The sequence below is a fragment of the Haliotis rubra genome, unplaced genomic scaffold (assembly GCF_003918875.1).
Source record: "Haliotis rubra isolate DU_JTF1 unplaced genomic scaffold, ASM391887v1 Scf172, whole genome shotgun sequence".
Taxonomy (NCBI): domain Eukaryota; kingdom Metazoa; phylum Mollusca; class Gastropoda; order Lepetellida; family Haliotidae; genus Haliotis; species Haliotis rubra.
In genome coordinates, this window is record NW_025765692.1 from 968,754 (window position 1) to 996,333 (window position 27,580).

General features: G+C 42.2%; 1 protein-coding gene across 2 annotated transcripts in view; it reads left to right on the forward strand.

Annotated features, from left to right (window-relative positions):
- Positions 1-20,257, forward strand: part of LOC124272728 (glutaredoxin domain-containing cysteine-rich protein CG31559-like) — a 53,961-nt gene extending 33,704 nt beyond the window's left edge. The window contains exons 2-5 of one of the 2 annotated variants that reach the window (XM_046707933.1): positions 10,362-10,376; positions 16,430-16,666; positions 19,250-19,315; positions 19,788-20,257. In XM_046707933.1, the coding sequence (XP_046563889.1) occupies positions 10,362-10,376; positions 16,430-16,666; positions 19,250-19,315; positions 19,788-19,976 (507 nt within the window). In that variant the 3' untranslated portion in view covers positions 19,977-20,257. The remainder of the gene's footprint in view (positions 1-10,361; positions 10,377-16,429; positions 16,667-19,249; positions 19,316-19,787) is intronic. The other variant, XM_046707934.1, reaches the window with a different exon arrangement.
- The last annotated feature ends 7,323 nt before the right edge of the window (positions 20,258-27,580 follow it).

Here is a 27,580-nt window from a genome sequence, read left to right on the forward strand (position 1 = left end):
GTCATACCTTACTGAATGTGTAACATGTGTGGTATATATAAACATGTTTACTCCACAAGTGTGGAGTGACATTGTAGACACTGAAACTTGTGTTCTGTGTAAACAGACAGGAATATCCACAATGACTTAAGACAAGCCAATCTGTTTTCTGACATGACTACCCTAGATTTAACAAAAGTAAATAAAACAAAAATGTTTTTATAAAACTGTTTATATTTGTATTTATTTTGTGTGAGGATAGTGAATTGTTGGGGCAACACATATTGACCTGGCACAACCTCCTGTTGATGTAAACAATGGAGACAGGTGTCATATAGTGGCTGTTGTAACAGGTAAGATGAGTAATTTCACCTGATACATGTTAATTTGTAAACCATTAAATCAGTGCTGACTGTAGCTACTGTAGCCAGATGGTAGGTTCACTTTCTACCTGTAATTCTACCTGTAATTATCTCCAACAGTGTAATCCACACGTCTTCAGAGCCTGGTTTCTGAGACTTGTCCAGGTATGGTGAATACACCTGGCTGCACCTGTCACCTGTGTACTTAATGAGGCTGCAAGGTGTGCAAGCATTGATCCTGAGCACCTGAGTGCAGCCAGGCCTACCTGATGCTGCTGTCTCACATGGACAGCCAATCAATACCTGTTGCTCTCCATGACAATCACCATTAACAGCCCACAAACCTGCTAACGAGAAAATATGTTTGCGATCTGTCTTTGGTCTATCGACTGGACATTATCTGTCATGCCTTTCATCAAGATAAATACTCAACAATACAACATCAGTGAGAGATGTTATCCTTGTAACTAGAAAATATGTATGAGAAGTAAATTATTGATGGTGTGTACTGTAATAAAAGAAGCCCAAATTTCTGTCACTGTGAATCTTGTAGTCTTAGTTTCAGTTGAGTGGAAGCATATGCCACATATCTGTCATGCTGAATACAACATGTTCAATATCCTGATTGTATCCTGGAACGTTGATAACACACACCGGTTTCCCTGCTCCAGGTTCAAACCCACACTACAAGGAGCCCTCGGTCACTCACTTTCATATGTTCACTATCAGCTTATACCTGTCATGCCTCTTTAAGACTAACAGCATCTGAAACATCTTTGCTTCATATAACAGTAAATAGCTAACTGTATGTATATAATATTGATGTCATAGTGAGGATAAGACCTTGATGTTTGACAGAGAGTGAGTTGCTTGTTTAATGACACATTCAGCCCTATTCCAGTCAGCATGAGGTATCACGGTGTCTTCAACACTGAGTTGGCTTCACCCAGTGAAATCATAGGGAGATTCAAACCCACTTTTCTGAAAGTGAGCACTGTAACCACTACACTACCTTCCTGTGGTCCAAACATTGTATTTCCAATATGCACTCATCATATCAAATAATATCCAGTTGTGATCCCCTGTACATCATCAATAACTATAGACTTCAGTACTGATATGAAGCACATGTACTTGAGATGTAGGTAATCCTGAATCAGTGAGTATCGTTTTATGTCGCATTTAGCAGTACTTCATCAATATCATAGTGTGGGACGTGAGTAATGTGCTTTACACGTTATACCCATGTGGAGAATCGAACCCGAGTTTCGAGTGAGCACTGTAACCACTAGGCTACCACACACCCCATGTAAAGATTTACCGATCCAACAATCTACTATGATCCCTTGAAGGCAGCCATCAGGACCTCTAGATGATCTGTATAGACAGACATATATGGTCGGCTATAATGTAATATCATTTAGGACTGGCTTATGATTGTTAAGTTGTCTACAAACGTCACTCACACCTGTATTCCTGCAGTAAATATTGTACAGCTTGTATAGACCATGTTTAATGAGCCACATATAACTCACTTCCAGCCACGTGGCTACTTGAAGTGAAAGATGGTAGATAAAACATGTGTCTGTCCTCACTAATACACAAAAAAAAATGAAGTGCGCTGTACACAGAAGTTTTCTTTTGATTTACAGCAGTAGTAATATACCTACCTGAACTTTTACCTGTAGCATTCTATTAAACTTTAAAAAAGTTGCATTTTTGGAAACTTTTAAAGGTAGCTTTCTAGGAAACTTTGACCAGTTTTACTAAAATTTCAAAAAGTTATTTGTTTAAGGTTTGAAACACTTTTCCAGGCGAACAAAATGTGTTTTGCATTTGGCATGAGATGAGAATTTATAATGTTATACAAAGCCATGAATAGATGATTAATAATGACAACTTTAGGTAGAGCTACTTACACGTACAGTTGCATGAAGAAAAAGAAAAAACCCATAAAATGTAGGCTGTAAAGGGGTAAGGCTTACGCTAGGATATTTACATGCTGCATATATTAATCTAATGTAAATAAACTCTGTCAAAAAAGAAACGCAACCCCTGTATTTTAGAGATGTTGATCTGAAGTTTTAGGACGACACGGCATTTTTATTATTTAAGACAGAAGTCTGAAATTTGGCAGAATAATAACCCAGATGGGCATGTTTAAAATTGTCATTTCAAAAGTCACCTCACAGACACCAGTTTGTCACCAGGGGGGGGGCGTCTTTCTCAGTATCTCGTATGAGCACCACGCGCTGCAATCACTGCACGGCATCTCCTTGGACAAGAACGGATAAGACGCCGGATTCTTTCCTGGGGAATGGCTCTCCACTCCTCCTGCAGTGCAACGGCGAGCTGTTGCAGCGTCTGTGGCGGCGGCTGACGTTGGCGTACGCGATCGATCCAGAGTATCCCACAGGTGTTCAATAGGGTTGAGGTCTGGTGATTTAGAGGGTCATGGCAAGACATTGACGTTGGAATTCTGCAGACAGTTCATTGTTGCGTGCAGTAGTATGAGGCCGGGCGTTGTCCCGTTGAAAAATCTGTGTCTGTTGGTCAATAATCGGGAGAAGGTGAAGCTCTAACACGTGGTTGATGTAACGTTGGGCTGTCAGGTTCCCTGGAACGATCACCAAGTCTGATTTCTGGTTGTATGAGATGGTTCCCCAAACCATGAAGGCTTTCTCCGCCAAATCTGTCCACCTGTCGGATGCAGATGGGCGCAAAACGTTTATGACGTCTCCTATACAGACGCTGTCTTCCGTCGTGACGTTGCAAAAGAAAACGTGATTCATCAGAAAACCAGATTCGCCTCCAGTTTTGTAAAGTCCATATCCTTACGTTGTTGCACCACCTGAGTCGTCGGCGTCGATGTAGGGGGCGTAGTACAGGTCCAACAACTGGTCTACAGGCACGTAAACCCGCTTCTTTCAGACGGTTCCTAATCGTTTGAGCTGACACTCTCCTCAAACCTGGTATTTGTGTGGCAGTCACGGTTGGTAGGGCATGCCGATTACGCAGGTGATGGACCGGATGTACCGATCTTGAAGGGGGTCGTGATTCTTGGCCTTCCACTTCTCGGGCGTCGTTGGTCAAATTGAAGTTGTTGTAGCGGCTCCAAAGTCGGGATATCGTTGTTTTGTGAACATTTAGGTGCCGTGCAACAGTTCCAAAACTTTCTCCGGCTTGAACACACGACCAATGGCGATATTTCGGTCGGCAGCACTCAATCGTGGCATTTTAACACAGCTTTTCGGCGACAAATGAATGAATATAATACGGAAGCACATGGGCTTTTATACACCCCTACATTAACTGCCATTTTCATGATTTGCATGTGTTTTTTTTGTGCGAAGTCACCATGAGGGTCATTTCATGCGTTGTGACGGAATAAGCAATAAAATACACTTATGCGTACAAATGCAGTTGTTTGGATGGTAATCTTCATTAATTACGTGTATCATTTCAATACATTCGAATAAAATTTAGTTTGGAAGCAATAACTTCATTCAAACGAATTTTTCATATCTGAGGACAGGGGTTGCGTTTCTTTTTTGACAGAGTTTATATAAACATGCTTCAGGAGAGTTGTATATCCTTTATTTGTAACACTTGAGTTTAAGGGGTGGAAGCAGTGAAACTGTACCCACAAATATATCGGTCAACATATTCAAGTAGGATGTTTCAGTCCCTAAAGGAATTATTAAAGTGTATATGAGGCGCTGAAGTGTTATGTTGGATCCCAAGTGTCTGACGGCCTGTGTAGTTCTTCATCAATTAGAACCGATAACACAGCAAACTGAGTTACTACCTCAATGAATGTCTCGCTTTTATTATTTTCCTCAAAATGTATACTATATCAAATATGATTAGTGATTATCTTATCTTGTTGTAATCATCCCAGGAACATACTCCTCTCTGTTTGTCTGTTGTAATCATGACAGCCCCCACCCTTCACACACAGGAGTGTCACAGTGATTTGTTGTCAATAAAATTCCACAAGTGATCTTCATATTACAACCATGTATTACTGTCAATTTTTTCATGGCAATAAAAATGTGTAATTTTTGCATAAGGATCAACTCCAGCCGCCATTCTGCTATCTCTTATGTACAAACCAACAGTAGCCCCCACCCTTCCCCAACCACCAACTGTACACATACCCACAATACCCACCCCCACAAACATACCCTCACTACCCAACCAACAAACTCCCCCTCAACTCCGTAACGCCTCGCCTCTCCATGAAATATGAGACAAGATGTCCCCTAACACCGATATCATCCCATTAGTGGAGAATGATCGTCACCGCCGGACCCAAAGTCATCCGACTATTGACAGGGTGAGCGTTGTTTGTCAGATCGCATGTACTGCCTGACTTACAAACACTTATACACAGTGATATTAAAGTTTACCCAGGAGTATGGGAACCATTATACAAACATGGCCCCACTTACTGCAACCAACTGGTGCATGCCTCGCCCTCATAGACCTAGAAACTGACTCAAGATTTAACTACAAGATCATTTCGTAACAGCGTCTAGATTAAATAAAACATCTGTCTGCATGACAAATACGTGTTTAAATAATCTGTTTTATGACATAACTCACTCTGACTTAATATCCGTTTGAATGCCAGGGAATAGATTTAAAGGGAATCGAGAAGTTCTGACTTCCCACCTATATTTAGATAACTTATTTTTTAAATGTTGGCTGCAGACGTGGAGGAAGACTGGGCTGTGTGGCTATAACATGTAAATACCTGCTTCCACAATCAATGACAGACACTGAGAGCTCTGAAAAAAATCATTATTAAGCCTGGATCTTACAATATTAAAAATCTCCAAACTTCCATGGCTGTCTGAACAGTGTTCAGGTGACCTTTACAAAATATGTTTTCCGAAAACTGACTTTAAATACAGGCCAGGGTTTGTCTCTTGTATTAACCGGTAAATCAAATCGCAGCCTCTTTTTAAGGTAATATGCTGAAACATCGTGTCATCCAGCTGTTAAGGCGTTGTTGTTACTTGTTTATGGATAATCTGAAAATTATAATCTGATAAATCATTATGGTCAGAAATATATTATACCAGAATCAGATTACCAGTTTGTGTGGGTGTGGGTGGGTGGGTGCGTGCGTGCGTGCGTGCGTGCGTGGGTGTGTTCGTGTGTGTGTGTTCATGTGTGTGCGTGTGTGTGTGTCAGAAATATATTATACCAGAATCAGATTACCAGTTTGTGTGGGTTGGTGGGTGGGTGGGTGTTCGCGTGCGCGCGTGCGTGTGTGTAGGATTGGGGTTGGTGAGAGAATGAGGATAGGGTTCAGGGGTTAAACTCACTGAGATAAAATTGAAATTATTGGATGTCTTTATGTTGGGAAATAACCTTCCAGGCCCAGGGGAAAGTGGGTCAGTTTTTTTTATTATAGATTTGGGCACCATTGATGTTTATTTGTCCATTCAAAAGCTTGTAGATGGTTGTATGTAGTGGAAGGGGGAGGGGCCTGTCCATGTGCCACGCCCTGCTTATCACCTGTCAACACCTGTCTGTAGTCGCTAGGTGTGTTAATATGAATATTGTGTCATCCGGCATGGTTCCTGTCACCACTGAAAATGATTGTGTCATCTAAGTATTGTGTAAGCTAACCATTGTGTCATCTGAGTATTGTGTCAGCTAACCATTGTTTCATCTGAGTAGTGTGTCAGCTAACCATTGTGTCATCTGAATATAGTGTCAACTAACCATTGTCATCTGAGTAGTGTGTCAGCTAACCATTATGTCATCTGAGTATTGTGTCAGCTAACCATTGTTTCATCTGAGTATTGTGTCAGCTAACCATTGTTTCATCTGAGTAGTGTGTCAGCTAACCATTGTGTCATCTGAGTATTGTGTCAGCTAACCATTGTGTCATCTGAGTATTGTGTCAGCTAACCACTGTGTCATCTGAGTATTGTGTCAGCTAACCATTGTGTCATCTGAGTATTGTGTCAGCTAACCATTGTGTCATCTGAGTATTGTGTCAGCTAACCATTGTGTCATATGAGTAGTGTGTCAGCTAACCATTGTGTCATCTGAGTATTGTGTCAGCTAACCACTGTGTCATCTGAGTAGTGTGTCAGCTAACCATTGTGTGAGTAGTGTGTCAGCTAACCATTGTGTCATCTGAGTATTGTGTCAGCTAACCATTGTGTCATCTGAGTATTGTGTCAGCTAACCATTGTGTCATCTGAGTAGTGTGTCAGCTAACCATTGTGTCATCTGAGTAGTGTGTCAGCTAACCATTGTGTCATCTGAGTATTGTGTCAGCTAACCATTGTGTCATCTGAGTATTGTGTCAGCTAACCATTGTGTCATATGAGTAGTGTGTCAGCTAACCATTGTGTCATCTGGTATTGTGTCAGCTAACCATTGTGTCATCTGAGTAGTGTGTCAGCTAACCATTGTGTCATCTGAGTATTGTGTCAGCTAACCATTGTGTCATCTGAGTATTGTGTCAGCTAACCATTGTGTCATATTGTGTCAGCTAAGTATTGTGTCAGCTAACCATTGTGTCATCTGAGTATTGTGTCAGCTAACCATTGTGTCATCTAAGTATTGTGTCAGCTAACCATTGTGTCATCTGAGTATTGTGTCAGCTAACCACTGTGTCATCTGAGTTTTTGTCCATCCACACAATACAGTGCCAGTCTTCCTTGTCAAGTGATACGAAGAATATTATCTTACCATCTTGTTATCACATTATCTACCAACTGTGTGGTTATGTCAGTATGAGGGACCGCAGTCCTAACACTCAGTCAGGCCAACATGTTGCCACATTTGCACAGTGATTAGTCAAGGACTCTTCTGAATATTGTACATCCTTGTATTGATAACAGTGATTATTTCACTGTAATGATGCTCAGTCCATGTCTCTTACTGGATGTAATTGCTGATTTTCTGTTTCTTGAAGAGAGAAGAAACATTCCTTCACTTGCGAACCACTGTCGATTACAAATTGTATATTTTCACAATTTGATGTTTGTTTCTAAACCAACGGGTGTTCTTTGTTAATATTTAGGAGTATTTGCAGCATGATGATCCAGGAAGTGTTATGTGAGGAGACACAGTTACTCAAGTATATCGTCTTACAGGATGTTAGATAAGACTGACTCAGATACATTACATACCAACAACAAGTCACGAGGTGATGCAGTAGACAGATGGGTAAAATATGTCACTGAGTCTATGATAGACAAAGTGGAAGGGGGAATGGTGGGGAGGGGCACAGTGGTGTTGGGCACAGGTGATGGGAATTCATTAGGGGAACAGGTAAGGAATACAGTGTAAGGGGAACTGTTATAGGGAATAAGTATTCAGGACACGGGTGAGGGGAACAGGTGTACGGGACACAGGTAAAGGGGACCGGTGTACAGGACACAGGTAAGGGGAACAGGTGTGCAGGACACAGGTGATGGGGACAGATGTAAGGGGAAACAGGTGTACAGGACACAGGTAAGGGGAACAGGTGTACAGGACACAGGTGAGGCGGACAGATGTAAGGGGAACAGGTGTACAGGACACAGGTGAGGGGGACAGATGTAAGGGGAACAGGTGCACAGGACACATGTAAGGGGAACATATGTAAGGGGAAACAGGTGTACAGGACACAGGTAAGGGGGACATATTTAAGGGGAAACAGGTGTACAGGACACAGGATATAAAGAGAACAGGTGTACAGGACACAGGTAAGGGGAACAGATGTAAGGGGAACAGGTGTACAGGACACAGGTGAGGGGAACAGATGTAAGGGGAACAGGACACAGGAGAGGGGAACAGATGTAAGGGGAACAGGTGTACAGGACACAGGTAAGGGGAACAGGTGCACAGGACACAGGTGAGGGGGGCAGATGTAAGGGGAACAGGACACAGGAGAGGGGAACAGATGTGAGGGGAACGGGTGTACAGGACACATGTAAGGGGAACAGATGTAAGGGGAACAGGTGCACAGGACACAGGTGAGGGGGACAGATGTAAGGGGAACAGGACACAGGAGAGGGGAACAGATGTGAGGGGAACGGGTGTACAGGACACATGTAAGGGGAACAGATGTAAGGGGAACAGGACACAGGAGAGGGGAACAGATGTAAGGGGAACAGGTGTACAGGACACAGGTAAGGAGAACAGGTGCACAGGACACAGGTAAGGGGAACAGATGTAAGGGGAACAGGTGTACAGGACACAGGTGAGGGGAACATTTAAGTCAAATAGGTAAAGGACACAGGTGTATGGGGAACAGATGAGGGTCAAGTGTATAAGTGACACAGACAGGTAAGCAGGTAAATTGAAGTGACAAGTCTCTGCGACAGAAAATAGGAATTGTTGAGGGGCACATGTAGGGGCACGGCATCAAGCTCATCTACCAAAGATGTACCACTCCTTGTAAATCACAGCCCATTCAACACAACCTCGAATCGGATATTAACTGCAATATCCCATCCTAAAACACCGAAGCCCAAAACTTATCACCAAACACCAACAAGATATTTTAAATATCAGCCTCTTTGAACTCTGTCTACCAATGACTATCGTTAGTTCCAGCACTGGGGTTCACAATGACCGACCCTTAGGTAATGTCACGCTGCCATCTCCAGGTGATCCATCTCTGACGTAATGTTTATCAATAAACATATCAATAAACATATTATTTATAAAATGTCAATGACAGTTATTTGAAGTTGCCTGACCAGGTTGTCTGCCCTTGGAGCGGTGTTTGAGGGACTTGTGTTTGACATGGAATATTTTTAGCTGATGCATCAAACTTGCCACACAATGTTTAGCGGCCTTTGTTGGAGCCTGAGAAGTTTTAGATCGCTGTGTAATGTTCTTGTTTAGCCACACAAGCTCCGTGGAGCTGGGGGATCGAGGCAGGAGAGTGTAGCTTTTGTTTCAGACCCTTCGGGAAGGATGGACGTTTGTCTATAGGGAGGTGGCTTATCTTGGAGAAACATTTGATGAATAAACGAGACATGTTTGTTGAGTTTGTATGAAGGACAAATAGACATACAAACCAATTTGGGTCAGTGTTAAACTCATTTACATCTAGTCGCCACTATCTGATCGTAATTAGCAGAGCTGCTCAAGACTCCTGGAGAACAAGTGTCCAACTGCTGTCAATTCTCAGTGTTTATTTTTAATCTTCGCATGAAATATACTCCTTACTTGCAGTTGGACACATTCTCTTGGCAGAGAACAAAACAAAGTATATCATTGTTTAGATTTAACTGAAATATTTAAGAAGAGGTCCAATCTCTAGGAATTTTGGAATTGGATGTTTATTTGAGGAGATTCTCCATAGTGATGTGATCATCCTCTATTGTGGTGTGATTATTTCTGTGTACCTGAGATGTGGGTATTTAATAATTATAGAACTAGGAATCATATTTGAAATACCAATTTTCAGAAGCCTGTTTATCATTGTCATTATAATTATTCTCATTAAACAGAGTTTTGAGGAACCGTTGAGCAGTATAATGCTTCAGTTCATTACCTCGTCCTTTCTTGACCAGCTCAGTGAATCGCGTCTCTGCCTGCTCTCAAGACGAGGACTCAACCACGAGACATGTTATAATTATTCATGAGCAAGTATGGTTGTGTATGCAACCATGTATACAACCCCTAACATTTTTCATATATTAATATTGTTAATATTCTGTTCATGTTAAGCACTTGTATTTCAGCAGCGATGTCGTAGATGTGACCTCTCGGCCCTTGTTACATGTTGTGAACAGCGAGGAGGTCATATCTTATTTATCTTTGGCAGATTGCCAACCCAATGAGCCTTAACCCATCCATGTTCTATAATTCATGTACATCCCACTAACAAAATGTTGATTGCAGATATTGCTTGACATGATTTGAGTGATTAGAAAATATATTTCTTCTTTTACAAGAAACAAAATGTGAAGATCATACACTCGTGAAGACCGAACAGTTTGATCATGTGTATTACCAAACAATTTATTTTCCCCTTGTTTCCTCCGCTAGACAGATGATGAGGAGGTAAGTCCCAGCATGCACTGCAGGAGCGTGGAGAGGAAGTAGATATACTCTGTATCCAACCCATACACATTGTCTATATCACACAGCACTCGACACTGTTTCTAACTCTTAACACGATGCATGTCTGTCAATACTTCAGTTTAACTTGTCGTAACACTTCACATGAGACTTTGTTGTCAAATATGAGACTTCAGACCGTGTTGTCTAACACAATCCATGAGACGTCAGGTGTTGTCTAACACAATCCATGAGACGTCAGGTGTTGTCTAACACAATCCATGAGACGTAATTTGTTGTCACAATTGTTATAGGTCTTTCTGAAATATATGGAAAATTGCTAAGTGCAAAATAGTAATGGAGTTCTGTTTGTCTTGTGTGTTGTTTAACACTGTAGCAATCTTCCACAACTATGACTGACTGACTGACTGAGTTTGCTTTTACGCCGCTTTTAGCAATTTCCCAGCAACATCACGGCGGGGGACACCAGAAATAGGCTTCACACATAATAAGTGTACCCATGTGGGGATTCGAACCCGGGTCTTCGGGGTGACTAGCCAACGATTTAACCACTAGGCTACCCCACCGCCCCCCAAAACTATGAAGGCAGCCTGTAAATAATAAAGTCATGCTCAGACAATCCAGTGATTGACGTTATGAGCATCGACCTAGACAACTGAGATAGAATGACATGTATCAACCAAGTGAGTGTGTCTGACCACACGACCCAGTAAGTCACAAGCATAGATGTTCAAGGGAGACAGGCAAGGCGTGTAGCCAGGTTTAATGAGTACTGAAGAAAGAGATGCATCACCTCCAGGCACTCAAACATTTAATGTAAAATGAGGGCCACAATTCGACAAGCTTGGGGGTAGTCAACATTTATACCTTGATTAAACCATTTATACATTTCACAAGCAGCTCAATTAATCATCAACTCCTTCTACAGAACTCGGAGAAACTCGGTTGTTATGACTATACATGTATCGTATACACCAGATTGTGGTTGTTATGTGTGTGAACGGAGTCTGTGATTGTCCGTGTCGTAATCAAATTCTATTCAATGATTGATGTCGAGTCATTTGTTTGGACTATATATAGCTTCCCAGTCGTCATGGTGGATTGTGATGTAGTGCAGATCAGAATCACTTATATAGAAAACACACTATGACTACTGCAGGTCACGAGGTGACTGAAATATTGATGATTTGCATAAATATTACAACATATCTGGTAATGTTATACACTGACACGCAATCAAGACTTGACCTAGAAATACTCCGCCGATGAGAGTACGAGCAACGTCATATACATGACCATTACGGCAGCAGCAACATCAGCATGTACAGCAGCAATGCAACAGCAACTTTAGCAGTGTTACCACAGCAACATTTTAACAACAGCGTGTACAACAACATTATGACAACAGCATTACAACATGGCAACAACAGCATGTACAACAACAGTATAACAACAGCGTGTACAACAACAGTATAACAACAGCGGCGTGTACAGCGTATACAACTACATCACAATATTAGTATGTACAGCAACATCAACAGCAACAACAGCAGCAACCAAGCTTCAGTAGTACTTAACCCTGCCTTGGAGTGATGAATGGTTGATCCTGGTTAGATACGTCCATTACATGCTTACAATGTCAGGCCTCTCTTGTCGACAACACACCAGAAACTGAAGTCCTTGTCTAGGGACCAACCACACCACATGGTGGTCAGTTCCAACTCTGGATGAGTAATCACACTCTGTATACAGATGTCTAAAAACTTATGAAACTTCACCTCTGCTACTGTAACAGTTTTATATTTGAATATTCACAAATAATGTCCCTGCAGTCTAAAGAAGTCTGGTGGACACCAGGTGTTGAGTCTTGACCCTGGTGTTGCAGTTTATCGTGTGTTGTTAACAAGAGAGACCACGAGGAGGGTCTGCAGTTGGATGTAACCAGGAGCATTACAGATTACGACAAGCTTTGAATGGCCTCTAGGTTAGTTTAGATTTAGACAGTAGGCTTACAGCTTGTCTGATGATGGCGACTTGGTCATAGCTTAGAGATGAAGATGGCTTGAGTAGCATCCAGACATGGGTTGACATAGCTTAGAGATGGAGAGGTTGTAGGAACACTCCAGTACGGTGCACGGAGTTACCGCATCAACATGTAGTGTCATATATTCTGTGTTGATGATTATTATTTTTATTATTTCATTATTGGTATGTATGGTAACATGAATATGTAATATTGTTTTCTTCTATTCCAAATAGACACAATTCCTGTTTGAAGAAATCTTTGATAAATGTTAAGACATATTTCTAGGTCTCATCCTCCCTAACCCACTCCTGCTCCACCCATTTCACATCACCCTGTCCCACCTCATCCCACCCCATCTCACCCCTACTCCACCCAGTTCACATCACCCTGCCCGACGCAATTCATCCCACCTCCCTACTCCATCCAGTTCACATCACCCTGCATCCCACCCCCATCTCACCCCCTACTCTACCCAGTTCACATCACTCCTCTGCCCCCCACTCATCCCACCCCATCCTCACCCCTACTTCACCCAGTTTCATCACCCTGTCTCATCTATCCCACCCCATCTCACCTCTACTACTCCACCCAGTTCACATCACCCCTGCCCCACCCCTCATCCCACCCCACTCCTCCTCACCCTACTTCACCCAGTTCACATCACCCTGCCCCACCTCATCCCACCCCATCTCACCCCTACTCCACCCAGTTCACATCACCCTGCCTCGACAATCCTCCCACCCCACCTCACCCCCCTACTCTACCCAGTTCACATCACACCCTGCCCGACGTCATCCCACCACCCATCTCACCCCTACTCCACCCAGTTCACATCACCCCTGCCCCCTCCCCATCCCACCCCATCTCACCCCCTACTCTACCCAGTTCACATCACCCTGCCTCATCTCATCCCACCCCATCTCACCCCCTACTCCACCCAGTTCACATCACCCTGCTCCCTCCCCATCCCACCCCATCTCACCCCTACTCCACCCAGTTCACATCACCCTGCCTCACCTCATCCCACCCCATCTCACCCCCTACTTCACCCAGTTTCATCACCCTGCCCCACCTCATCCCACCTCATTATCCACCCCATCTCACCCCTACTCCACCCAGTTCACATCACCCTGTCCCACCTCATCCCACCCCATCTCACCCCTACTCCACCCAGTTCACATCCCCTGCCTCCATCCCACCCTGCCTCACCTCATCCCACCCCATCTCACCCCTACTCCACCCAGTTCACATCACCCTGCCTCACCTCATCCCACCCCATCTCACCCCTACTCCACCCAGTTCACATCACCCTGCCCCACCTCATCCCACCTCATCTCACCCCTACTCCACCAAGTTCACATCACCCTGCTACATCCCACCCCATCTCACCCCTACACCACCCAGTTCACATCACCCTGCCCCCACCTCATCCCACCCCATCTCACCTCTACTACTCCACCCAGTTCACATCACCCTGCCCCACCTCATCCCACCCCACCTCACCCCTACTCCACCCAGTTCACATCACCCTGCCCCACCTCATCCCACCCCATCTCACCCCTACTCCACCCAGTTCACATCACCCTGCCCTCACCTCATCCCACCCCATCTCACCCCTACTCCACCCAGTTCATCACCCTGCCCCACCTCATCCCACCCCATCTCTCACCCCTACTCTACCCAGTTCACCACCCTGCCTCTCACCTCATCCCATCCCATCTCACCCCTACTCTACCCAGTTCACATCACCCTGCCTCATCTCATCCCACCCCATCTCACCCCTACTCTACCCAGTTCACATCACCCTGCCTCATCTCATCCCACCCCATCTCACCCCTACTCCACCCAGTTCACATCACCCTGCCTCACCTCATCCCACCCCATCTCACCCCCTACTCTACCCAGTTCACATCACCCTGCCTCATCTCATCCCACCCCATCTCACCCCTACTCCACCCAGTTCACATCACCCTGCCCCACCTCATCCCACCCCATCTCACCCCTACACCACCCAGTTCACATCACCCTGCCCCACCTCATCCCACCCTGAAATTTTGTTTCAAAGTTTGTCCAGTATATTTGATTTCAATGATGTAAAGAATACAAATTAAACTTACCTGGCAGAAGTTTACATTTCCTGGGTTAAAATGTCTGAATGGTGAAGCAAGAAACTCTCTTTTGTCTTGAAACACTTTCTTTAGTCAAATGAATTGTACAAATTGTGTATTTCTTGCTGTATTGTTCACCAACAACTGTGTATAGGGACAACAAACTGACTGAATACATTCGCTATATCAGGTTTCCGTCAGGAATTCTGTCTATTTGTAACTTGTTGAGCACCCTACTTACCTGGTGTTGATTTACCTGATAATACACCTGTATGCTCGTTAGTGTGATTTGATGTAATTAACCTGCATGGAGTGTTTCAAGGTCCCCTGGCTCTTTGACATCTGTTGACGTTTTATACTTGATGACATCTTGCTTGTCACACACTGATATATGAACAAATATGATTCATAAAATGATTTAAAATTTTTTGAAAAAAATGTAATCTGTGACATTCATTTTTATACACCATATGAACCTGCTACCTTAAACATGAGTACTGAAGAGATCATTGCCCCAGGGTCAGAAGTTTTAATCCTATAAGCATTTAATGGTTTGAAAGTGAAAAACTAAGTTTGATACTCCATGCCATGTTTGATGTATAATAGCTACAAGTATTCTCATTTAAAAAGGGACCTTAAACAATTGGCTGTAATACTGTCCTGTCAATATACGGTATAGATATGTAATAAATACAATAGTTCAGATGACAACAATCTCCTGTAACCATGGTGCCATCCTTGCAGCTCTGGCAAATATTAGATACAGATGTATCCATGACAACTGGCACAGTACTCCCCATCTGGTTGATACACATATTTAATATTGCATGGCATCCATCAGTAGCATGAGAGAATGGATCATCCTACCTGTCTGTGCTAATGTAACCTAATGGATGTGTCTCCATCTTCTGTTGTAGTGTCATGTCAGCACATAAGTCTGTCATCAGTCCAGATAAATTATTTCACATCAAATTGCAGGCTGTGGCTTTCAGATTTGATTGTACCATGTTAGCATTCAAAGAGATCAATTCCATGAAGTGTCCATGGATAATTTGGGCCATTCAATGATGCAGCTGTTTAAATGTTTTGTCAGTCAGTTACAAATATAGAAAAAAAATTGAAACTAAACAGCGTTGGAAAAGAGAGTGTACCCTTGAATGTTGGATTTAAAAAAATAATTACAAACATTATCTAAATGTTACAAGGCTGAAGAGAGTCACTGAAACAATGCCGATCTAAGGTCCAAAATACAATATTGATAACCGTATATCATATATAAGGGTTTCTTGTCTGTTTCAAGCATGGTTGTATCAGCACTTTAGTTATTGTGAGTATTACACTAACCATATGTCCCTGAACAAATGTATCTACAACACAAGGAACATGAATGGAATTTGGAATGTCCCCAACAAACAAATCTTTCTGGTTACTTTACAATAAATCAGAAAAATCAATACAAGTCAATAATAAACAACACGTAAAGGTGGACATTAATTATCATATAATGAGCCAGACTAGTATTTCATAACCATATTGTAGTGTAAAGTGATGGTATGGTGACTAAATGGGTGATGATGGTATGGTGTAAACAGGTGTGATGGTCAGGTAAGTGACTGAGTAAGGTACAGAAACATTATCACATGATAGTAATGATTAGCTCTGGCTGATGTCTCCAGAATGAACCAACCATTCTGTAGTCAGGGAAACACTATAGCATGTTTTAGAGAAAGAACTTTGTTGTTTCTTCAACAGTTTTTTACCAGAAAGAGCTACCTATATTCTAGGGTTCAATCACTACTCTTGTGCTAGGAGCATCACCACTCAATGACTTTGTCCTGTTTTTCCTTGATCCCCACATGGAATATTCTGCTATGATGTGTAATGGAAGGTGCTGGTTTCAGAGGAACTACCGTCAGCATGAGAAGGGAAAGATTGTCATCTATACAACCAGTATGTGCGTGGTGCGCGACACGTGGGAGAAGTGCAAGGTGGTGCGGAACATCCTGCAGACACACATGATGCGCTACGAGGAACGGGACCTCTATATGAGTCGGGACCACCAGAGGGAGCTGCAGGAAAGGCTCGGTACCGACCAAATCAATGTGCCGCATGTCTTCGCTGATGGGATTCACTTAGGTGTAAGTAGTTGAGAGGATAACACTGTAAAGCATATATGTATAACAATAAAGCATAGCATGGGACTGTCCAACATTTATTACAGCTGAAATTACATTATAAAATAATGTCAGCACAAAAGCATAAATGTAACAAAATAGATGTTGCAGGATGTTATGTAATTAGCATAGTTTAAGTAAAACCACAGCATTTGCGTTTACTACACCCGGAACCTTTAAGTGACATTACTATCTGAACCCTTGAGCACCATTCACTACTTGAAACCTTGGATGCCTGTTACAATCTGAATCCTTCAGTATCTGTGGGGCAACTTTAATTATATGGCATTATATTGACCACAATGATGGTTTTCTATGCAATGGCAGAAATACTACTGTACCATCTACAAATTGTGAGAGGACTGAAATGACCTTTTCTGTGCTGACCCAGTTTGAACAGCCAACTATTGAGTGAATGTCATATTGAACTACGCAGGTTGTATAATACATATACACATGCTGTGAGTGCTATTTTCTCATATTAGCTGCACAAAGATGGTATACAGTGAATTGTACGTACATCAACTGACATGGCAGTCTGTGTACCTTCTGTATATCTGTACTACTGCCGCTGTTCAGCAGCTCCTTGTCAGGCCGTCTTAACAACGTCACGATATAGATCCAGGTGCTGACAAGTCTGTGGCAGGACGAGCTACTGAATAGCTGCAGATAGTAAAGGTGGCTCACGTAGTAGTATCTTACATACTAAAGGGTTAAGGTTCAGATAGTGAAGGGTTGCAAGGGTTCAGATGGTAACAGGTGCTCAAGGGTTCAGATAGTGAAGGGTTGCAAGAGTTCAGATGGTAACGGGAGCTGAAGGGTTCAGATAGTGAAGTGTTGCAGGGTTCAGATGGTAACGGGTGCTCAAGGGTTCAGATAGTGAATGGTTGCAAGAGTTCAGATGGTAACAGGTGCTCAAAGGTTCGGATAGTGAAGGTTGCAAGAGTTCAGATCATAACGGGTGCTCAAGGGTTCAGATGGTAAAGGGTTGTTGCAAGAGTTCAGATGGTAACAGGTGCTCAAGGGTTCAGATAGTAAGGAGTTGCAAGAGTTCAGATTGTTACGGGTGCTCAAGGGTTCAGATGGTAAAGGGTTGTTGCAAGAGTTCAGATGGTAACAGGTGCTCAAGGGTTCAGATAGTGAAGAGTTGCAAGAGTTCAGATTGTAACGGGAGCTCAAGGGTTCAGATAGTGTGCAAGAGTTCAGATGGTAACAGGTGCTCAAAGGTTCAGATAAAGAAGGGCTCCCATGAATGAAGCTTCATCCTACACAGTTTACATAGGTACATCAGCTTATATATGTGTGAGAGATGTGTTTTGTAAGCGGAGGACCTGCCAGTGTTGGAGGAGTGCTTCTCCTGTATTTAAGATAGACTCCATGCAGATCTTAGATGGGAGGTCAAGTCCTGTATAAACACCTATCCTCAACTGTAGACATGCACTGTCATTAGGCTGACACCATCTCCTGGGTTTATACACTCATGAATGTTCATCTGCCGTCAATCAGCTGATCTGGGGTCAGTGCATGTCGTCACAGGTAACCAAGAGCTGATTGTTGAAGAAGGAAGTTAGACTGACGGATATGGGATGGTCGTGTATTATATCTTATACCAGCAGAAATAATAATTAGTAATAGAGAGTTGACATTTTAGGTTATAATGATGAAAGACAGGAATGAGAAAACTATCTGAAGTGAGAGAGATGGGAATGGGATGGGAGTCAGGTGAGAGAGGGAGGTGGGGTCAGGTTGTTGAGGTGGGAGTCAGGTGAGAGAGAGGGAGGTGGGGTCAGGTTGTTGAAGTGGGAGAGAGGGAGGTGGGGTCAGGTTGTTGAGGTGGGAGTCAGGTGAGAGAGAGGGAGGAGGGGGGTCAGGTTGTTTAGGTGGGGAGAGAGAGGGAGGTGGGGTCAGGTTGTTTAGGTGGGGTCAGGTGAGAGAGGGGGAGGTGGGGTCAGGTTGTTGAGGTGGGAGTCAGGTGGGAGAGAGGGAGGTGGGGTCAGGTTGTTGAGGTGGGAGAGGAGGAGTGGTGTCAGGTGGTTGAGGGTGGAAGGTGAGAGAAGGTAGGGTTGAATCCTTCCTAAAGTTCAAGCAAAATCTTTTACAGGTCTTTGGATTATGTATGAGTGAAATATGACTGTTTATTAATTTCTGCGAGCTTCTCCTTTGAGAAGACATTTTTTTATGTTGTGAACATCGGATCCGCCACATTGTCCTGTGTATGTCAGAGGTTGCCATGCCCTTGCTATGCCCTGCTATTCCCTGCTATGCCCTAGGTATGCCCTGTATGTTGACATAGCAGCTCCTGCAGCAACAAGCATGCATGTAGGGAATCCTTGAACATACAACATGCAGACATGGAATCCCGTTGTCGCTGTTCCTGATGCTGCCCTCAGGGACGCACACAGAAATACACATCTCAGAAATACAGATGTCCGTTAAGTTGATTTGTGGCTTTTGAAAAGAAATGAAAGAAGACAATAAACAAGCAATTGTTTTATTTTTGTTGAAATCGTATCTTTATTTTTAAATCTAATTATTCTGTTTCTCCAGGATTCAAACGAGTTCCAGACCCTGAACGAGACAGGGGAGCTGCGCGACATCTTTGAGAATTTTCCTGTGAGTGACACATTTCCGCTGTGACATGAGATCAGCAACAATTGCAATGAACATGACATCTCAAATAACAAAGAAAAGACAATAACATATTAACAAGTGCATAGATAAAATTCTCAACCCAAAATGGTTTAAATATTTATTGAAAATTTTGGAACTGGTTAAAGTCAAATTATTTTCTTGGTTCCATAAGTAAACACAATCTCATGCTGTTTTATTCATTTGGGTTTTGGGGTCATGATATGCCACCTCATCACAAAACTACTTTATCAAAAAACTACTTTATCATTGAAGGACTTCATCATTCAAAATACTGAAATGTTGAGGTGCAAAAAAGTATCCTCATTATCTGAATGAGCCATTTCACCAAGGTATTGTTTATATAGACGCATGTGCAATTTTTTGTTTAAGTTTTTTGACCAATTGAAAAAAAACCATTTCAACCTTGAATAATGATATACTTTTCTCCTCTCAGAAAATCAGTGTGAGATCGTCGTGTGGGAAGTGTGGAGGTTATCGCTTTGTTCCCTGTAGTCACTGTCATGGAAGTAAAAAGTCGCTACATCGGAATCACTTCACGGAAGAGTTCCATGCCCTTCGCTGTATGCAGTGTGATGAGAGTGGCTTGCAGAGGTGTGACATGTGCCTAGACCAACAAGAGTAGTCTCCCTTTACCTGACCCTTCATGAAACAAAGGTCTCACAGAACTGGAGAAATTGCCTCGGCACTCTGCTCAAGTCGGGGAATGTGCTGATTTACTGGACACTGAACATAAAACAATTGTTTGATCATCCATACTGGTACATTCCAAACTATGTTTAAAATTTGTTTGGGTGTATTTTTTCCATCTTCAGAATGTATTTTGTAGTCTTGCCACTGGACAATATAGGATCTAAAGAAGACTACAAAAAGCATCCTTAGTCAATACCATTACTTGTCTATATGTGATTTTGACATCAGTATGAGTTGAAAGTCCTTAGCTTTAAAAGAATATAATGTTTGTGACTGATGTGCCTTTGTTTCTGACTGAGAAATGTGATGGATTTAACTGTATTCTTGTAAGGCCACACCATGTATTTCATTTCCCTGCAGACAAATTCTTTTGTTTGGGATTGAACTGGTTACTATAGCTACTGAATTACCTCCCTTGCCTAAATAAGGATGAAATATTTGGGGGCTAATAGACTATGTTTATAGAGGATTGTTTGAAGTTAAAATGAAATTTTGTGGTACAATTTTTGTATGTTATTTTAGGTTTTCAACACAATGGTATTGCTTTGTAACATTTATACCACGTCATATCATGGATGCTAACAATATCAAGTGTCCATCAGAGGAATTCCTGGTCTGTCTGAAAGTCAGGTCACCTGTGAAATCTACTGATTCTGCCAAAAAAACTCCACAGAAAACAAAAATATTGAATATAATTGCCTCTAACCCAAGGAATTCTGCTGTCTCAGTGAGGGAGTATTAGGGTGGGAGTGAAGGGGTGGGGGTGAAGGGGTGGGGTGGGCTAGAGAGTGGAGGGGAGGGAGTTGGGGTTTGAATGATCAAAGTGATGAGTGGTTTGGTTCAATGTAAGAAGTGAGGGTATCAAAAGTGTTAGGGTGGGGGTGAAGGGGTTGGCGTGAAGGGGTGAAGGAGCGTTAGGGTGGGGGTGAAGGGGTGAAGGAGCGTTAGGGTTGGGGTGAAGGAGCGTTAGGGTGGGTGTGTAGTGGGGATGGAGTATTAGGGTTGGGGGAAGAGGTTAAGGAGGTATGGGTGAGTGAGTGAGTGATGAATGGTATGGGGAGAGTTTGAGGAATGGGGTGTAGGTGGGGTGGGATTAGAAGTGTAGGGGACGGGAGTATGGTGTCGAGGGGAGACAGTCAGAGAACCTCTAAGATCCTTGCACGGCAAGTCAATAGTACATACAGTATTTCTGTTCAAAACAGTGTTAAACCAAAGTGGCTCACTCACTCCTCTTGTGTCTCCTATTCCTGTCTGGTATTGCCAGACTCTCCAACATGGACCTGATGCTCTAATACTGACACTTCCTCATGTATGCACCCCGACTGTGACATCATGTTTTAATGATGACCCGGGACAAGTGACCTATCTGTGTACCTATCAGGGGGATATATAGCTATATATACCAGCTGTTATATTCCCTTAAATAACAACCACTTAAATCCCAACAGAGTGTCGAATATTGAGTTTATTTGGTAAGGTGTTAAAGATATCAGACAGTGTATCACACCTCCTTTGCCAAAACAAGACAAAGAATATCATCCCCATTCTGTGGGAGACGTCTGTGATCAGAGAGAGTCTTATTGCAATAGCCAAAGTATACTTTCATCCAATGTATTCCTCATTTATTGATGTGATGTATAAAATGTTATAAGGGACTGTTCATAATTTATGGCTAGGGGGTGATGATGGATTTTAAGGGGGGTCACCCATTTTGTTCTTGGGAGGTAGGGGGGTCATCAACTTTGTACACGTTTCTAGGGGGGTCAGCAATTTTCTTACTTTGTACATAAAGTTTAGGGGGGGTCATTCACATTGTACATGCTCCTCCATAAAATCATCATCAACAACCCCCCCGCCTTAAATTATGAACGGTCCCTGATGGGGGAGAAAGAAATTGATTGATCTGCCTGAAAGATGCTCACTCATGCTCACTTATCAATGTTGAACAATTTAGATTAGAAACTATATAAGTATTTCAGAAATCAAAACAGTTGTGTTTCCCCTCCTCCTTACCAACATTAACATATTTACATATGTGTAAATTCAGTTCAATGGTTAGTCTATTCTTGCCATTTTGTTTCAAGACATCAATTCAATGACACATAAATTTGTCTGGGCAGGGTATATTTTTCATCATATATATATATATGCATATACATTTTAATCAAGACAATAAATTTCATCAAAAACTTTCCATTCAAATTACTTCTGTCTACCTCCGTTCAGAATATTTAGAATATTATCCCCCCGCTTTTGATAAGATCTTTTCTCTTTCAAAAAGCGATACACAAAGATGACTGGCATCATGTGTCAAGTGTAAATATCTCACACAGCTGATAATCCCTATCAAAGTTGAGTAACATATGTACTGATCGAATTCTCTTCTTTACAATCCATGTGATATATGCTGATTGTGTCAAGAGTACAGTCAGTTTTCAATCATGTCCGTGAATCTCTCTGTCTGATAACAGTTTATTGCCATTGAAAACCAACATTCATACATTCCAGGAGCATGGTTTCACAGTGATATCTGCCTGCACCATTTTTCAATGTCTGGAGAATCGACAGTTTTGTTGTATTTTGTTTTGTCTTTATTTTCCTTAATCTTTTATTCATTTTTTTGTGGTCTAAATTTTTTGTGATGTTTTTGTTCAGCTTTGTTGTGTCTGATGGAACCTTATGTCTGCAGTTGTATCCCAGTTCCTGCCAGCGTTAGTTTGTAATAGTGTCTTTGTTTGTTGTTCAACACAACACTCAGCAACATTCCAGCTATATTACAGCAGCCTGTAAATAACCCTGAACCATACAATCCAGTGATCTGTATTGTGAGCAACAACCCATGTTGCCGAAGTACAAGGACACATTGTCCACCAAAACACTGAGTCTGGCCACCAAGTCAATGACCCAGGACATTGAGGGCAGTTTATTTGGGGGAATCTCTTCACCGAGTCTGTTAGAGACAGGTGGCACCAGTTCAACCATCACAGATGCACATTGGGATGTAATCAACTGGATTTATTTCAAAACATCTTCACTAGTTATACTCAAAAGAGTTTTTTTTAATTTAAAAAATAATAAAATATGTCCAATATCATGTTTCATTCATACTATTTTTAATATATTTTGGATGTCAAAAATATTTGTAATGAATTTGTGATTATTGAAACTAATATCCAGCAACACTGTTTCCATGGTGAATTGTATGACTTGCTTAACTACAGCTGTGCTGTGATGTGGCACCTGGTTTATGATTGTGGATATGTACATAAATGTCCATCATCATGCTATCAATGTCCATCATCATGCTATCAATGTCCATCAAGATGCTATCAATGTCCATCATCATGCTATCAATGTCCTTCAAGATGCTATCAATGTCCTTCAAGATGCTGTGAATGTTTGACAGATGAGTGAATGAAAGTATTCTCTTGTACATACCTGGTAATGATGAATTGTTCCCTCTGCCATTTATTGATGCCATGTTGCCATGGCAACACTATGGCGCTGCAAGCAGATATCTCTGGGGCGTTTCCCAGCTGGTTCAATATACATGATATCCTCCTGCTGCCCAGGGAATATTAATGTAAAACTGCAGACAGATCATGTGCATGGGTGTATTTATTGTGGAAATCGTTTTGTGCCAATTGTTGTCATAAATTGAACGTTATAATAAATTGCCTGTAAAGACACGAAGACACGTTTTATTCATTTTTTAATATATTTTATTAATATGACGACTGCTCGGAGACTGGAGAGCACCCGGACATTGTGAGACACAATACACCAACAAACAGCAACCCCAACTAATTTCATCCCATTACAAACTGCTTCTAATTTCATCCAATAACAAACTGCTTCCTGTTGCTATATATTGGGTTGGGTGTACTTGTCAATATGCCTCAAGTATTTCAGTAAAGTAACGGTATTTATTTCAGATTTGGGGTACTGAAGTCCAAACTTTTATTGTATTCTTTTTTTGTTTTCAAAATAGGGGACCCCATCCCCTGCAAAGTTTTATTCCCTCTAGAGAGCCCAATTTGAAATTAATGTAGGTCCTTAGGCCCAAAGCCGACTAAAACCACTCGGACCCACAGCTTTTATTTTCTGCAGGTCCTTATGGCCAACAGCTTTTTCATCCCCAATAACTACGAGTATTATTTCCATATTGAAATATAGGGCCTACACATTCTGATCAGGACCCACAACTTTTTATTGTTCTGGGTCCTTAGATCCTGAGGCTTTTCATGGTTTAGGGCAAACACTGCTTCCATCTGATAGACCCTGGGCATTGGCGATGGACTTCTCAGTGCTGAAGGTGGGCAAATGCGATTTTGTGTTTGTCACATGCATCCACTCCAGGTCATACAGGGCAATGTCAAGATCACACCAGCTCACTTCTTTCCTTATCATGTATCAAGTAGGCCTGCAACCAGTGCATGTACACGTACCTGATAGAGGAGGGGCTGAAGGTTGGGGAATTCACTCTTGACCGAAGAAAAAGGAAAAAATGTTTGTAATTGATCTACACAGAACTGTGTGAAAAAGTTATAACTTCACTTTGTTTTAATGTTTTTGCTTGTGTCGGTATTATTGCTGTGATTTACCGATCAATACATTGCTTTGAAGTCAACTCTGTGTGGAGCTGACATGCAATATATATGCTTATGTGACGTATTACTGTTAATGTAAGACGTGCATCGTATCAATCATTCTCGGGCGTTGGATTGTTGTACAACTTATTGTTTGATCTGTAAACAGTTTGACAGGAAAGGTTAGGTTATATATGACTCAACTATCAAAAGGGATATTTTTTTATCTTTTCATGTAACATTAGAGTAAATGTCACAATGAACATGAAATGTTGGCAACGTCGTAACTGGGTCGATATCGATGGTAGGTGGCAACACACACACAATGGAAGTACTTTAGGGACCGTTCATAACTTATGGCAAGGGAGGGGAAGGGGATGATGCTTATGGGGGTCACCCATTTTGGTCTATGGATGTAGGTGGGTCAGCAAATTTGTACATAAGAATATTAAACAATTATGGGCAGGGGGTTGGAGTGGGGGGAGCATTGATTTTATACATGCCATGCAGGGGGATGTAACTCACTTTGTACATAAATTTCCAGGGAAGTCATTCACATTGTACATGCTTCTCCATAACAATCATCATGAACTAAACCCCCCCAGCCATAAAATATGAACTGTCCCTTACGTTATTTATGGGAAACTAATAACATAAAACCAGGTGTGTATTTTCTTTTGTACATCAGTTTATTAGACATATATAACCCGAAGTGATTTTTTGATTTATGCATTTTAAATGAATCACTGATTTGAGTTCTATGGAGAAGATAAGAATTTCTACTGTATTTATGTAGATATGATGCGGAGAATTTATCATCTAGAACTTTTGCTCCTTGGTGTCTGGATTAACAGGGTGTGGGATGCCAAGGTTTAACTGTACACAGTTTAACTGTTCACATAACACTAATCTGTGATCAGATAAATGATCCAGGAGAGTGGGAATGTACAGGTGTGGTTGTACTGTGCGCTGTCAGCAGGACATTCATATGGTAAACAAACAGTCCTAGGATAGCAAAAGTTTGCAAGAGTTGTCTCCCTTATATCACATGCGCCTAGAGACTTGGGATTCCTTGTGATACGAAATAGACTGCAGCACGTGATGATGTACTGTTTGTACTATGTGTTTACAAACTGTGTTGCAATATTGTGTTGATGAAAGTTTCTCTTGCAGTCTTGTGTTGATAAAATGTGTTGCAATGTCGGTTGTGCCAACTCACTGTATTGTTGATGCAGTTGTTGTTGTTGATGTAGGTGTTGTGTTGTTGATGTAGGTGTTGTGTTGTTGATGAAGGTGTCGTGTTGTTGATGCAGGTGTCGTGTTGTTGATGCAGGTGTTGTGTTGTTGATGCAGGTGTTGTGTTGTTGATGCAGGTGTTGTGTTGTTGATGCAGGTGTTGTGTTGTTAATGCAGGTGTTGTGTTGTTGATGTAGGTGTGGTGTTGTTGATGCAGGTGTTGTGTTGTTGATGTAGGCGTCGTATTGTTGATGCAGGTGTTGTGTTGTTGATGCAGGTGTTGTGTTGTTGATGTAGGTGTTGTGTTGTTGATGCAGGTGTTGTGTTGTTGATGCAGGTGTTGTGTTGTTGATGGAGGTGTTGTGTTGTTGATGCAGGTGCTGTTTGGTGGTGGACGCTGTGTGTGAACGGTTATTGTTACTGTTTTCTAGCTTGTGCTCAATATTTTTCCAATAGACATTCCTTTTTTGTGTCACAGTTCCCAAGATTCTGTCTGATTTAGTCTGTGATACCAGTCACACTGAAACTATGGACACTCATGATCATTATTATGTTGGGATTCAAACCCAGGCCTTATACTGCACTTGCCTACACTCTCATCCATCTCACGTGAGGTAAGGTGAAATTGGGTTTAACGTCGTACTTGAGAATATTTCGCTCATATGACGACGTGCATGCGTGTGTATGTGGATGTGCGGCTGCTTGTACTAGCCAAGACTTAAGCTGGTTTAATAGTGCTAGCCCACTGAGATACCATGCCGCAGTGAAGCATGGATACCCCACTCAGACACATTATACTGACTCCGAGCCGACCAGTCCTTGTTGTACCCATTAATGCCGAACGCCAGGCAGGGACCAACAAGTACCATATTTTAACGTCTTTTGGTATGACGCGGTCGGGGATCGAACCCGCGACCTTCCGCTCTCCGGGTGGATGCTCTAACCACTACACCACGGAGGCGGTACGTGTCTGGAGTGAGTGAGTGAATTGGGTTTAACATCAGTTTTAACAGTATTCCCTTTATGTCATGCTGTGTCAGCACAATCCTTGAGGAATCCTGAAGTGATACAGGACCCTGGCGTTGATCAAACCTGGTGCAATCATGGGTCTGGTGCTGACACACCCGGACACAAACCAGGATTAACATCCACAAGCTTTGGTTTCTGCTATGTCCAAGGGATGCAACTCTGTATGGAAAATTGTGGCACTTCAGAAGACTGGGTTACTTTCTGTATATGCCCATGTGTTGCCGCCTCTTAATAGGATAGACTGGTAGTGAAACTAGACTTACACTGACACAACCAGCTGTACACTGGAGAAACTCTGTAACCTCAGTAACGAGGAGGTGGGGTAGCTGAGTGGTTAAGGTGTTTGCTCTTTAACTGGGTTCGATTCCCCACATGGGCACAATGTGTCAAGCCTATTTCTGGTGTCCCTGCTGTGATATTGCTGGAATATTGCTAAAAGCGGCGTAAAACTAAACTCACTCACTCACTCACCTCAGTAACAGATCCTTGTCATTTGAGAAACCTCTCATGCACTATTACTTCCCTATGTACACATAGGTTTACTTACCCTAGCTATTCCCATGACTGTTGATGGTCTGTGGAGTTGATCCCAAGACTATATATATCTCTCGCCTGATTATAGACATTGACTATGTAACACCATCATGGAAACAGTTCCACCAAATGATGACAAAACAAAACA